The sequence below is a fragment of the Spinacia oleracea genome, chromosome 4, assembly GCF_020520425.1.
Source record: "Spinacia oleracea cultivar Varoflay chromosome 4, BTI_SOV_V1, whole genome shotgun sequence".
Classification (NCBI taxonomy): domain Eukaryota; kingdom Viridiplantae; phylum Streptophyta; class Magnoliopsida; order Caryophyllales; family Amaranthaceae; genus Spinacia; species Spinacia oleracea.
In genome coordinates this window covers 141016968-141029836 of record NC_079490.1, presented here as the reverse complement: position 1 = coordinate 141029836, position 12869 = coordinate 141016968, and the positions used below count along the sequence as shown (strand labels likewise).

General features: G+C 35.9%; 1 protein-coding gene across 1 annotated transcript; it reads right to left on the bottom strand.

The window, feature by feature from the left end:
* Positions 1–281: 281 nt before the first annotated feature.
* LOC110779062 (probable disease resistance protein At4g27220) lies at positions 282–8007 on the bottom strand. Its single transcript, XM_056826844.1, has 2 exons — positions 7874–8007; positions 282–2444 (listed from the first exon to the last, which is right to left on the bottom strand). The coding sequence occupies exon 2, from the start codon at positions 2419–2421 to the stop codon at positions 397–399; it is 2025 nt and encodes a 674-aa protein (XP_056682822.1). The 5' UTR covers positions 2422–2444; positions 7874–8007; the 3' UTR covers positions 282–396.
* Between the last annotated feature and the right edge of the window lie 4862 nt (positions 8008–12869).

Below are 12869 nucleotides of genomic sequence, written 5' to 3'. Positions count from 1 at the left end.
GATGTAAGATTTGAGAAACTTGCATTTCCATTTTATTTAGCTGGTGATTGCTGAAATATGGTAGAAATGAAAGAGTATTCCATGAGTTCGATCAAGGCCATTGTTTTCAAAGAATTCATTACAATTATTAATTCAGTGGCTATCTTAGTCTGGCTACTGCCTGTTTAGTTGTAAATGAATTAAACCTGAACATCAAGTCCTGCAATACATAAAGTTGGCAACTAAAGATCACACGAACTCACTCGATTGAAATTAATAATACGAAAACAAAATTACTCCTATTAAAAGAAAATCACAAGAACAAGTCTTTATTTTGTAATGTAGAGCAAGAATACCAACAATTCTGATGTTCATTGATGGAACTTTAATCAATCGACTAAGAAGATACCCACATAATCATTCTTGTTTATCTTCATCGAAAGTTAGCATTGGTGTCTGGTATGGCATATAAATTACTTCGATTACAGGTAATTGCCTAAGCACTTGAGTATAGGACTCTGGTTTGGCTGCTAGCTCTTTACAGCCAGATAGGTCTAAGACTCTGAGCTCAGAAAGCTCTGCAAACTGTATAGGCAATTCAAAAATAAGACTTCCAGAGAAACTAAGAATCTCGAGATTATTTAAACTCCCAATCATTGATATATCACCTTCTAGTTTCCATCTTCTAATAAGTAATGTTCGGAGATTCTGCAGACATTTGATTGAAGATGGCAACATCATCTCTAGACGATACTTTACTGCTGTTAAATCTAGAACCCGCAGTGTGGCCAATCCTTCAAAACAAGTGTCACTCAATCGTAATGGTTTACTTTGAGCAAATAATAGAATTTTCAAGCTTGGACATTGAGCTCGAATAGGAAACCGAACATTCATGGGGCACGCCAGCAAAGAGATTGACATTGCCTCCTCAAGTTTAACATTTCTTGCCCAGTTTTTCTCCATAGGAGTTGGTACAATGAACGGCTCTTTGTCTTGTAAAGTTATCCAAAGTGCAGCATCACGAACCATGTCATGCATTTTCACATGGTTTGACATATTATCTGTTTTCAACAGCAAGGAAGATGATTTAAGATCTTTTAAAACAATTTGCACGCGAGACTTTACTGATGTAAAGGAGTCAACATCTTGAAAAACACCAAATCCAATAGCATATTTAGATAATTCCTCTAAATCAATCTCATGGTCTTCTGGAAACAAGGAACACAACAAAAAGCACTTCTTTGTAGCCTCCGCCTTGAGATAATCATAACTTAATCGCAAACAAGCATAAACATTAAGGTCAACTGATTCAATGTCTGTAAGCCTCGACCTTTGAAGGCTTTCAGAAGCTGTTTTCCATTCCTCTAGACTTTTTCCTCTTAGAGCTTTTGCTACAACAACAAGAGCTAGCGGTAATCTATGGCATTCTTTGATAACTTGCTTAGCTACCTCTTCGAGTGCAAGAGATGGATCATTTAGTACAACTCCTGCGTTTTTTATAAATAGTTTCAAAGCATCATCTTCTTGTAAGAGGCTAAGTAGGATAGTTTCTTGGCAACCCATGGATTCGCAAACGTGTTCACGGCGAGTAGTGATAAGAATCTTACAGCCTTGGTGATCACTACCATAAGGTATCCCAATGTCTGCCAATTCAATAGTATTCCAAACATCATCTAAGATAACCAAGACTTTGTTCTCATATTTAAGTCTCTCCTTAAGTTGACCAGCCCTGCCAATTTCAGTCTCTCTGGAAAAATTAAGGCCTAACATATCACCTAATTGACCTTGAATCTTTCTGATATCAGTTGTCTGAGACACCACAGCAAAAACCACCTGATCAAACAATTTTGTGTCCTTAGCCACTTTACCAACTTCTGTAACTAAGGTTGTCTTGCCAATACCCCCCATCCCATAAACACCGATAACTTTTGTGCTACTCCTTCCTAAACCCGCGATGATATCAGTGAAAGACTCCTTAATTGATTCGAAAGCAGTGAACGCACCGCGTGATATGAGTTGTATTCCTTTAGGGGAGCTAGGGTATGCTACCTGTGGATAACTCTTGCCACGCTCAACAAGAGACTCAACCACTTTTTTCTTTTGTATAGCTTCCTTACTTAACTTGCAACGTTTGCAACAGTTGGAACACGGTCCGCATGTTGTTTCCATGACACTGATGTTAGTTAGCCAGGCATCTACCTCGACTTTAGCTGCTTGAGCGTCTTCTAACCACTTGGTTACCTCCTCACTAACCTTTTCTCCATTGTTTTTAGCTTGGTTAGCTTGATTATGGATACTAGATACCACAATTGATAATTTCTCTTTTTGATTTCTCAGATCTTCTTGGATTGTTTCGTAGTCAGTTATGAGTTTTGTTCGACTCTTAACTGGGTCTACGAAACACTCTGCCACTTTCATAATGATAGAAATGACAGAGTCCATATATATAATATATTACTGTTTTCCTGCATGTCACACACAAAAGCGAATGGTTAAAAATAATACAAATTACAAATTATATCCTAAGATAATTCTATTCTCTTATCACTAACTTTGGCAGTAGTTTTTTATATTAGCAATTTGCTTCACAAGAGCGAACTAGACTACTAGCTAGAGTAGACAATTGCCCTGTTCGGCAAAATTAGCGTTAGCGGGTAGCGGGTAGCGGTTAAAGTAGCGAGTAGCGGTGAATAATAGCGGATAACGGTTAGCTGTCAAAGTAGCGGTAACTAATATGAGTGTTCGGTAAAAGTAGCGGTTGATATTATAAAAATAAAAATAAAAGCAATAATATTATTTAAAACTTTATTATAAATTTGTCAAACGCTACCCGCTACCTTAAACGCTACTAATTTTAACGTTTCACAAAAGCTATCCAACCGCTACCTCAACCGCTAACTGCTACCTAAATCGCTACTTTACCAAACACTTACAAATTTTACAAGTAGCGTCTTGACTAGGTCAAAACGCTACCGCCGAACACGCCCTTAAGAGGTAGCTTAGCTCACTATGGATTGCCCGTAAATTGATACCCACTCTTATTGGGGGTCGTTTTTTCGGATATCAGCTAAAATACAAATAGCTAAAAGACAAAAAGGGAATATCATTCATGTTAAAAAAGTATCATTCTATAAAATAAAATAAAAAGTACCATTCAATTTCTTTTTTGTCGTTTTTTCTATTTTGTCTTTTGCTATGATATGCATTTGCAAACACATATCAGATATCCTAAAATACTTCCTTGTCTCTTCTCATCCACATCACTACCAACATATACCAAGTATAAGATCGAGTTTCCTATCAAAAGTCCAAAACATGCATGGTGTTAGACTCCAACCTTCTTTTACTTGTATTTTCTCTTTTCTATTGCTTTCTAGGATCTTCTAATAGTTTTCTAGGCTTTAGAGAGAATTATTAGTTACTGTAATTCCAGTGTTCACTGACAAGTTTTAGCTAATTCAAAATAAACCTCTAGGAGGGGTATGAACCAATACCCCTCATCAGAAGTTGTCTTTGCTTAATTACTTGGTTGTTGCTAGTCTTTATAGATATTGTGTTGTCGCATGTTTTTAAGCTTTCTACGACCCAACAAAGTCTCCCTCAAAACAGATACATTCTCGTCGACGGTCCCGCTTGTGCCTGCTGTGCGCACACAAGCGCCCCGTTCGACCCTCGCTCTTGTCGCCAATAGGCAATAGCGCTCATTCTGAAGAAAACACCCGCTCGTTCCCCGAGCCTTGAGATTCACTTTCCACATAAATAATGAGTATTATTTATTGAATTGAACTGAACTGAACTGAACTGAATGAACTTAATGAAGCTGAACTGAACTGAACTGAATAAAACTGCAAAAAAAGTCCAAGGGAACAGGGCCTCACTCGATCTAATCCCACTCTTATGATTTTCTCTTTCCTAAGAGTGTCTACTACTTCTTAACCAATTTCTATCGCTAGCAGCCACTTTACATAACATGACAGTTAGAAGTAGAAATATAATTCTTACTCCCTCTGTTTCTTTTTATTCTTTACGTTTGGCCTTTTACACGTTTATAAACGACTAATTAATGTGAATTGAGATTTCTCTATTTTTTTATTTAAATAAGAAAAATTACATTTATTTATAATGTTTTCACTCTTATCAAAATTATGATATAGGGAAAATGAGAAAAAATTATGTCCAATAGACAAGTGTGAGAGATTAAATGACCCAATGAATTTAATTGGTTATAATCATTTGACACAAACTTTGATAGAATATTTAAGCATTTACGTAGTATGTGATAATATAAAAGGAAATGTAAATAACATTTTAAGACACCCAACAAGTAAAACGTAAAGAACAAAAAGAAACGAATGGAGTATGAAGTATAATATTGTAACATACTTCGTATCTCTAACCTTTAAAATGCACTAACTTCCCAACATTGTACTTATCGATAGTGCTTTGGATGGTAAAAGGTTGAAATTCACTATTTACAGGAAAATAAAAATTGGAAGGTCCCTTTAAAAGTGATATCTTGAATTTCTAAAGGTATGGGGTTCAAATCTCATTCCATCCCAAGCATATTTTCCCCCTTTTTTTTTCTTCTTACATTTCTTTCTTTTTATTTCTTTTTTCCTTCATTTCCTTCTGTCTAATCTGTTTTCTTTTTCTCTTCTCTTTCTTTCAAGTTTCAACCCTAGCTTTTCTCCGTCCCGTCCACCCCTTCACCGTTATCTATTATCTTTGGCTAATATTCTTTTTGCTCCTTTTCAGTCATCTGGTTTCTCATCTTTTTCAATATATTTTCATAAATTAGGGGTCATCATCATCATCATTATAAAATGATAGATATAAGTTATTCTATTTTTAATTTTTTTTTGTATAAACATTTTTTTTTTTTGCATAAGCATTTTCTCTTGCAACTACTAACGTAGTTACTTTCACAAATTATACAAATCTTAATTCCACAAATTAATTCCAATGGCAATTTCATAAACTTTGTTTGCTAAATTGGGATTAGAACAGCTACTGATGTTAAAATATGTGAATTGAAAACGAACTTTGCAAAAGGTAAATAGAGATAAAACAGACACATGTACTTGTGTTTCTATATATTGTTACGGAGTACTCCGTAATATTTATTATTATAAGTGAGAGCTTTAGTGTGTTGATTTTGATTGGGTGTAAAAAAACAAAGTTGGATAGGTAAAGATTGTGTAAATTGTGGATGGATGTAAAATAAGTAGGTGGATAAATTACTCGGTTTCTTTTTGTTTGTTACGTATTTCTTTTAGGGTATTTTACAATATTTGTTACGTGGGAGAATCTTTTCTTTTATAAATTTATTATACTGTCATTTTTTGTGCCTAACTTTTAATTTTAATTGGTCAAATTTTTTCAACTCATTAAATTTCTTTACAATTCCCCAAATATGTTAAGTTAGCAATCTGTATGTTTTTCCATTATTGGTTCATTTTGATATATAAAACAATCTTATTGATTGTTGTAATGGTTAGTGGATTGGGGTTTTACTTGGGTTTATTTTTTAATAAAAAAGAAAAAGAATCTTTATCATACGTTAATAAACATGCAAAAGTCCAAACGTACTCCCTCCGTCTCTTTTTGTTTTTTACGTTTGATGTTTTTCACACGATTTAACGACTATTTAATATGCATTGAGATTCATCTACTTTTTTTATTTAAACAAGAAAAATTACGTTTATTTATAATATTTTCACTTTTATCAAAAATCTGACATTGGGAAAATAAGAAATATTTAATGTCCAATGGATTTAATTGGTTAAAATAATGTTTGAGCACAAATTTTGATAGAATATTAATGCATTATGTGACAATATAAAAGGAAATGTAAAGAACAAAATGAAACACCCAAAATGGAATACGTAAAAAACAAAAAGAGACGGAGGGAGTAATAAACAAAAAGAAACGGAGGAAGTAAAAGAGAGGGAATTGAAAGGGAGGTTTTCTGAATCTATACTGGGTATACCATTAAAATGGTATACTAAGGGTAAAACAGTAACTTCATTTGGTATATTAAGGGCTAAATGGTAAGTTCATGTAATAAATTAAGTCTGGCCCACGAAAAATAACATTTATCTTTGACTTGTTAGTACCAAACTATGTTGTTTAGAACCAATAAAAATGAAACCACGTTACCAAACTATGTTATTTGGTATCACATGAGAAAATACAACTATTTTTCTTGTACCAAACTATGTGGTTTGGTAGTAAATAAAAATGCAGAATATTAGTATACCATTTCAATAGTATACCTAGTATAGATTAAGACTTTCTCATTGAAAGGTGTAAATGTTTAGGGATAAGAGAAGTAATCTTACAACCGGGATACACCAAACGTAAAGCGAATTTGTTTACAACCTTCAGAAATAGGAAAAAGCCATAACTTGCATGTTAACAACTTTTAAAAACGCCGCACTACAAGAATTCGCGTTTTTTACGCTTGATTTTACCGGCCGTTCTTAATTTAGTCGGTAAAATGAGATTTACCGACCACAATTGAAAATTTATTTTGTTCCACCTAGTACTTCATAAAAAAAAAAAAAAATTATTTTTTCTGATATAATCCGATTCCTTTTCTTCTATGAGACTTATTAAAAATCGACCCGACTCGAAATCCGATCTGAAAATATTGGTTCTTGAACAATATTTTGTGACCCATAATCCGGTTAATTTCATCCGAATCCGAACAATCCGAAAGTAATAGATCAAATTCCGACCAAACCCATTATAGTAATAAATGTGATTATGAGGAATTTTAAGCACAACAAACACGTTTGGTAATATTGTTGGGTGTAATATGATTTTGATTTGAATTATACCCCACTTTATGGTTGAATACTTGAATTTGACTAAACGTAAAGTTGTGTATGAAAATTGTTAATTTGTGCGCATATTTAACTTGTACTGCGTAGATTTATTACCCAAATCAATGAAAATATAATACGCGTTTTAAAATCTCTCAGCCCGTTGGGTTGGCCCGAACTCGAAATTTCTAGGTCTTGAACAAGCATTTGAAAACCCGAACCCAAAAATGACCGACCAAAAACAACCCAAACACAAATATAATTTTTATAACCCTAACCGACCAACCCGTTTGACATGTTACGGAGGACATAACTAGGCAATAAGGTTAGAAATAAATTGAGCTAAACAAGGAATGTATAGTATAAACTTCTGCTGGTTACTTATAAATCGATTAAAAATATTGGTGATTAAAATTTCTCATTTTATTTAGGTTTGTTATGTTCACCTTCTACTCATTTAAGCAAAAATAAGTTACTCAGGTATGGATAAAGCAAGTATGGAAAAAAAAAACGAAGTATAAGCATCACTCAAGTACGGAGTACTCCGTATAATCTATACTCTCTCCATTACACCATTTATGAATGGATACATCATCTAAATTTTTACTTCCTCCATCTTTTAATAATTGCACCATCTTGGTTTTAGCACTATTCACATATTCTTATATAGTTATTTTTTGTGATTTATATGTAAGGAAAAATATATTCATGTGGGATCTTGTTAGATTTGTCTTAAAATATACTTTCAAATTATCAAATTTTTATATTTTTTTAAAATGTATAATGAGAGATATTAGTGGTTAAAATAGTGCATTGGCAAGCGTGAAATCCCAGATGGTGCAATTAAAAAAAAATGGAGGATAAGTGAATCTCATTCATAAATGAAATGGAGGATAAAATGAGATTTACCGGCCACAAAAAATTGATTAAAATAGTGCATTGGCAAGCGTGAAATCCCAGATGGTACAAAACACTATTCATAAAACTATCTGTAGCTTGAAGTTACGTGAGTACTACGTATTAAGTAAAATATTTATTAAAAAAATTGTAAAGCATTAAAGCATTACCTCGGGGAAGATGATGCTTCAATTGGACTTCTACCAGACGCTGGGGTTCCAGGAAAAGAAACGAGGGGAAAGGGTTTGAGACTTCGGTAGGATGAAGTGGATAACTAACATATTGGCCCTTCAATATGGCACCTACAAATGGAAATTAAAGTATTGCAATTGTAGGCTCCTAGGCCCTACCTTGATGTCTTATTGTCACCAACTCACCAATTGTACACGAGGAAGTCTTTATCACAAATGACTTAGTGAGTACCAATACAAAATATGTTAGTACCAATACAAATATGTGAATACCGAAAATACAATATGACCTATATTGGTGGTACTTCTAAGCAATTTTGCATTTTGATACTGACATATTGTGTGTTGATACTTAAAATGATTGTATTTGGATCACTTATATCCATATGGACACAAGCCACTTGAGGTCTAGAAACCCTGTATGTACATTGCGTTAATCAATTGTTAATTTACATAATAACCCTTAAAATACAATCATGTCCTTCCTCTCTCTAACTCCAAGGTCTTATTTGCTTACGAGAATACATTGGTGGGCCGGTGGCTTATTTACAGCCTTAAAAATTGCATATATTATTATTATTTTTAATATATCGTTCATATTATTGTAGTCAACTCTTTTGTAATACAGGATAAGTGAGAGACAAAAACATAGACAAGGTGCTCCGAATGGAGGATATTAGAGCTGTCAAAAACTGACCCGACCTAAAAATCCGACCTGAACCGATCGAACCCGTAGCCGATTATGACCCGAAATTACGGTTAAACAGGTAACTCGAAACCCGACCTGTACCCGACCCGAAAAAATCGATAACCGATTTTAACCCGATGTTGTAACACCCGAACCCGAACCCGACACCCGACCCGAAAATGACCGATAACCGAACTGACCCGACCGAATAATGACCCGAACCCGATTCGATACCCGACCCGATGTCAACCCGAAACCGATTGTAACTCGATGAAACCTGCTATTGACTCTAAAATAAGTTTAAAAAATAAATTAGAATATAAAATAATTAAAATGTATAGGTTAATTATCAGACCCGAGTTTGACCCGTCCCTGAGAGTGACCCGACCTGAATTCCATTTGATCTGATTATTATGCGACCCAAACTAAGACCCGAACCCGAAAATAACTGTGTTGCAAACCGACTTAAACCCGACTCGATAAGACCCGAACCCGAAATTATCTGCTACAAACCGACTTAAACCCGACCCGATAAGACCCGAACCCGAAATCAAACCTGACCGAAATGTGACCCGACCCAAACCCGACCTGAACCCGAGAGAGCAAAAAACCCGATATGACCCGACCTGAAATCGACCCGACCGAACCCGAACTCAACCCGAATGGAATATTGACCCGACACGACCCGACCTGATCATGACTCGAGACCCGAAATGACCCGACCCAAACCCGACCCGATGACCTGTTTTGACAGCTCTAGAGTATACCAGTATATGGCCATATGATGAAAATTTTGGGTTTAAGGGGTGCGATACTGGGATAAGAATTGAATTTGTAAAATTACAATGTTACCCATAGAAATATACTACTCATTTTTTTTAGTTTCACCAAGGGTAGACTGGTAAGGGTATTGAAAGGATCTCATTCTTACCTTCAAACTCCCACAAAAGAAACATTAAAATTATTAGGAGTAAACCATACTAGAGGTCCCTAAACTTTGGCAAAAGGAGCAGTTTAGTCCCTCAAGTTTCAAAAGAAGCATTTTAGTCCCTGCGTTTGGATGGAAACCGCTGCTTTTTGTCTTCTGTTACTAACGTCTGTTAAAATGAATCAAAAATAAAGGCAAATTAATATAAAAGGTAGAAAGAGACAAAATAACAGTTACTTTTACCCATAAACAATTAAAAATAAAGGCAAAATGCCTATTTTCTAAAAACTAGCAGTTTAAGCTCTAAAAAACAGCGTATTTAACAGGACATTTATACAAAATAATTAACACTTTCAGAAAAATTAATTAACACAAAATAGATCTTTGCAATTTCATAACATGGTCAATATGTGAGGGGGTCGAAAAAGCGCGAGGCTAATGCGTGACCTCGTCCCTCGTGGGTGTGACGATTCTTTTTATTCAATCAAGTGTAATTGGATTTCCTGTGAGTATACTGTTAGGTTATGATACATATGACAATTCATAAATCATGCGGAAAAACCATAAACCCAGGAAAACATATTATTTACACATAATCATTTAGCATAGATTAGATGCATACTCTTTGTTGCGTGCCTTCCCTAGCTGCGCCCGAACCGAACAAGAACAAGTCTTTAGGACTCCAAGTGTCGTCCCTCCGTAGATAGTCCACAGCACGTCCGGATCCGCCTTAAGATTGACCAACTAGAATCGCCCTTAAGGTACTATTATTTTCGGCACTTTATAGGCAAATGTGTGACTGAATTTTTCTCTCAAAAACTCACTTTGAATACTTTTAAACTTGTGTTATAAATTGTGAGCCCTAGCCTCATATTTATAGCGGTATGGAAAGGGAATCGAAATCCTATTCAGATACAAATTAATCAAACCTAGAATCCTACAAGAACTCTAATTTAATTAATTTATCAAATAGAATTAGGAATTTAATCATTAACCGAACTCTGCATGTTTTAGGAAACGTGCACGAACACAAACACTTGCACACACACGCACGGCAGCCACGATGGGCCTCATGCGTGCGCGCGAGCAGCAGCCTACTCAGAGCCCGCGCGCGCTGCGCGCTGCGCGTGATGTGCGCGCTGTGCGCGCTGCGCGCTGCGCGTGCTGTGCGCGCTGTGCGCAGCCTGCTGGGCCTGGCCTTGCGCTGGGCCTGGCGTTGCTGTTTGTGCGGAGCGCTTGGCTTGCTGGGTGATGGCCTGGCTTCGTGCTGGGCCTCGTCCGGCAGGCCTCGTCCGATGCTTATTCGTACGATGCGCTTCCGATTAAATTTTCCGATTCCGGAATTTATTTCCGATACGAACAATATTTAATATTTCCGATTCCGGAATTAATTTCCGTTTCGAACAAATATTTAATATTTCCGTTTCCGGAATTATTTTCCGATTCCGGTAATATTTCCGATTCTGACAATATTTCCGTTTCCGGCAATATTTCCGATTCTGGCAATATTTCCATTTCCGATAATATTTTCCGACACGTACCATGTTTCCGTTTCCGGCAACATCTACGACTTGGATAATATTTATATTTCCGATACGATCCATATTTCCGTTTCCGGCAATATCATCGTTTCCGGAGTATTCATTCCTTGCCTGTGACGATCTTAGCTCCCACTGAAACCAAGATCCGTCGGTTCCGAATATTCATAGATGGAGTATTTAATGCTATTAAATACTTGATCCGTTTACGTACTATTTGTGTGACCCTATGGGTTCAGTCAAGAGTAAGCTGTGGATTAATATCATTAATTCCACTTGAACTGAAGCGGCCTCTAGCTAGGCATTCAGCTCACTTGATCTCACTGAATTATTAACTTGTTAATTAATACTGAACCGCATTTATTAGACTTAACATAGAATGCATACTTGGACCAAGGGCATTATTTCCTTCAGTCTCCCACTTGTCCTTAGGGACAAGTGTGCATTTCCTAATTCCTTTGTCGCTCGATGCTTGCTCTTGAACATAAGGTAAGAGTTGTCATCCTTATTACGTCCAGAGGTGTTCCTCGGTTTCAGAGTTCAACTGATCAAATAAACAGATAATCATAGCCTATGATTCATCCGAGCACGGCCATGCATTTCACAGTTTCTAGCTCTCCGAGTGGCCTTGTACAACTTTTAAGCATCTCATCCCGATTTATGGGAGGACAATCCCAATCTTGCGATCTTGAGATTAGACTTCGTTTGATAGGTGATTACCTGAGCGTTGCCTTTATAGCCTCCTTTTACGGTGCGACGGTTGGTCAACGTCAAAGCAACCAGTTCTCAAACAAGTAATCTCAAATCACTCAGGTATTGAGGATTTAGTGTCTAATAATTTTAATGAAATTTACTTATGACAGATTTTCATCTCTTACAGTAAAGTTTCATAGGTCTTGTCCGATACTAGTCTTCCCAAAGTAAGTATCTATGCAAATGATTATGACATTGCCATGTCCACATAGTTCAAGAAACAGAACTACTAGTCATCTTGCATTCTAATCGTCTAACGTTTTCTATGCGTCCAATTTTATAGAAAACTCCGACTAGGGACCATTTTTAACTTTTGACATTCAAGTTCACTTGATAGACATTTCTTAGTCACAGGACTGGTCCTGACAGTCTATCTTGAATATATTGTCAAATTGCAGGGACTCATCATTTAATACTAAACCAAGATTAAATGGAATATGAAAACACATTTCATATATGATAAATGTTCAACCCCAATGTTTTACAACCACGGGCCTCAAACCCATCTTTTAAAACATTTCATGGAATTTCAAAGCTATGCTTGATTTCCAGTGCTACAATGTAAGTGTTGCTTCTCACTTGTTGCATAGGTTTAGTTATCATGCTTTGCCAATCTTAATATCCTTTTCATCGAATGTTCTTCGAGATATGATGATAAGATCTTTTGAGTGTGTTTATTTTGTGATCTATTCCTTCTAGATACAAGAGTAGTTCTACGCATTTTGCAATGAAGAACCATCAAGTCAGAAGACATATGATCTACCCAAGTTCAGTGAAGAACTCTTTAACATAAACAAACAACCCTGTTTTATTGCTTCTTAGGCAATAAGTACTTTTACTTCAACTGTATAGGTTGCTAGTGATGCTTTGTTTGGATTTACCTATCCAAGCAGTTCATAGATATGTGGAAGACTCTCCAATTATATCTTAGAACATAGAAATTACTATTTTTAATTTCCCACGCAACGACTCATGGTCTCCAATCCATGTTGCCATTTCAAAACACGATGCTCTATAGCTCGTCCTTATCAATGGTTAACTCCAAAGGGTCTTGTTTGATCCTTTGCC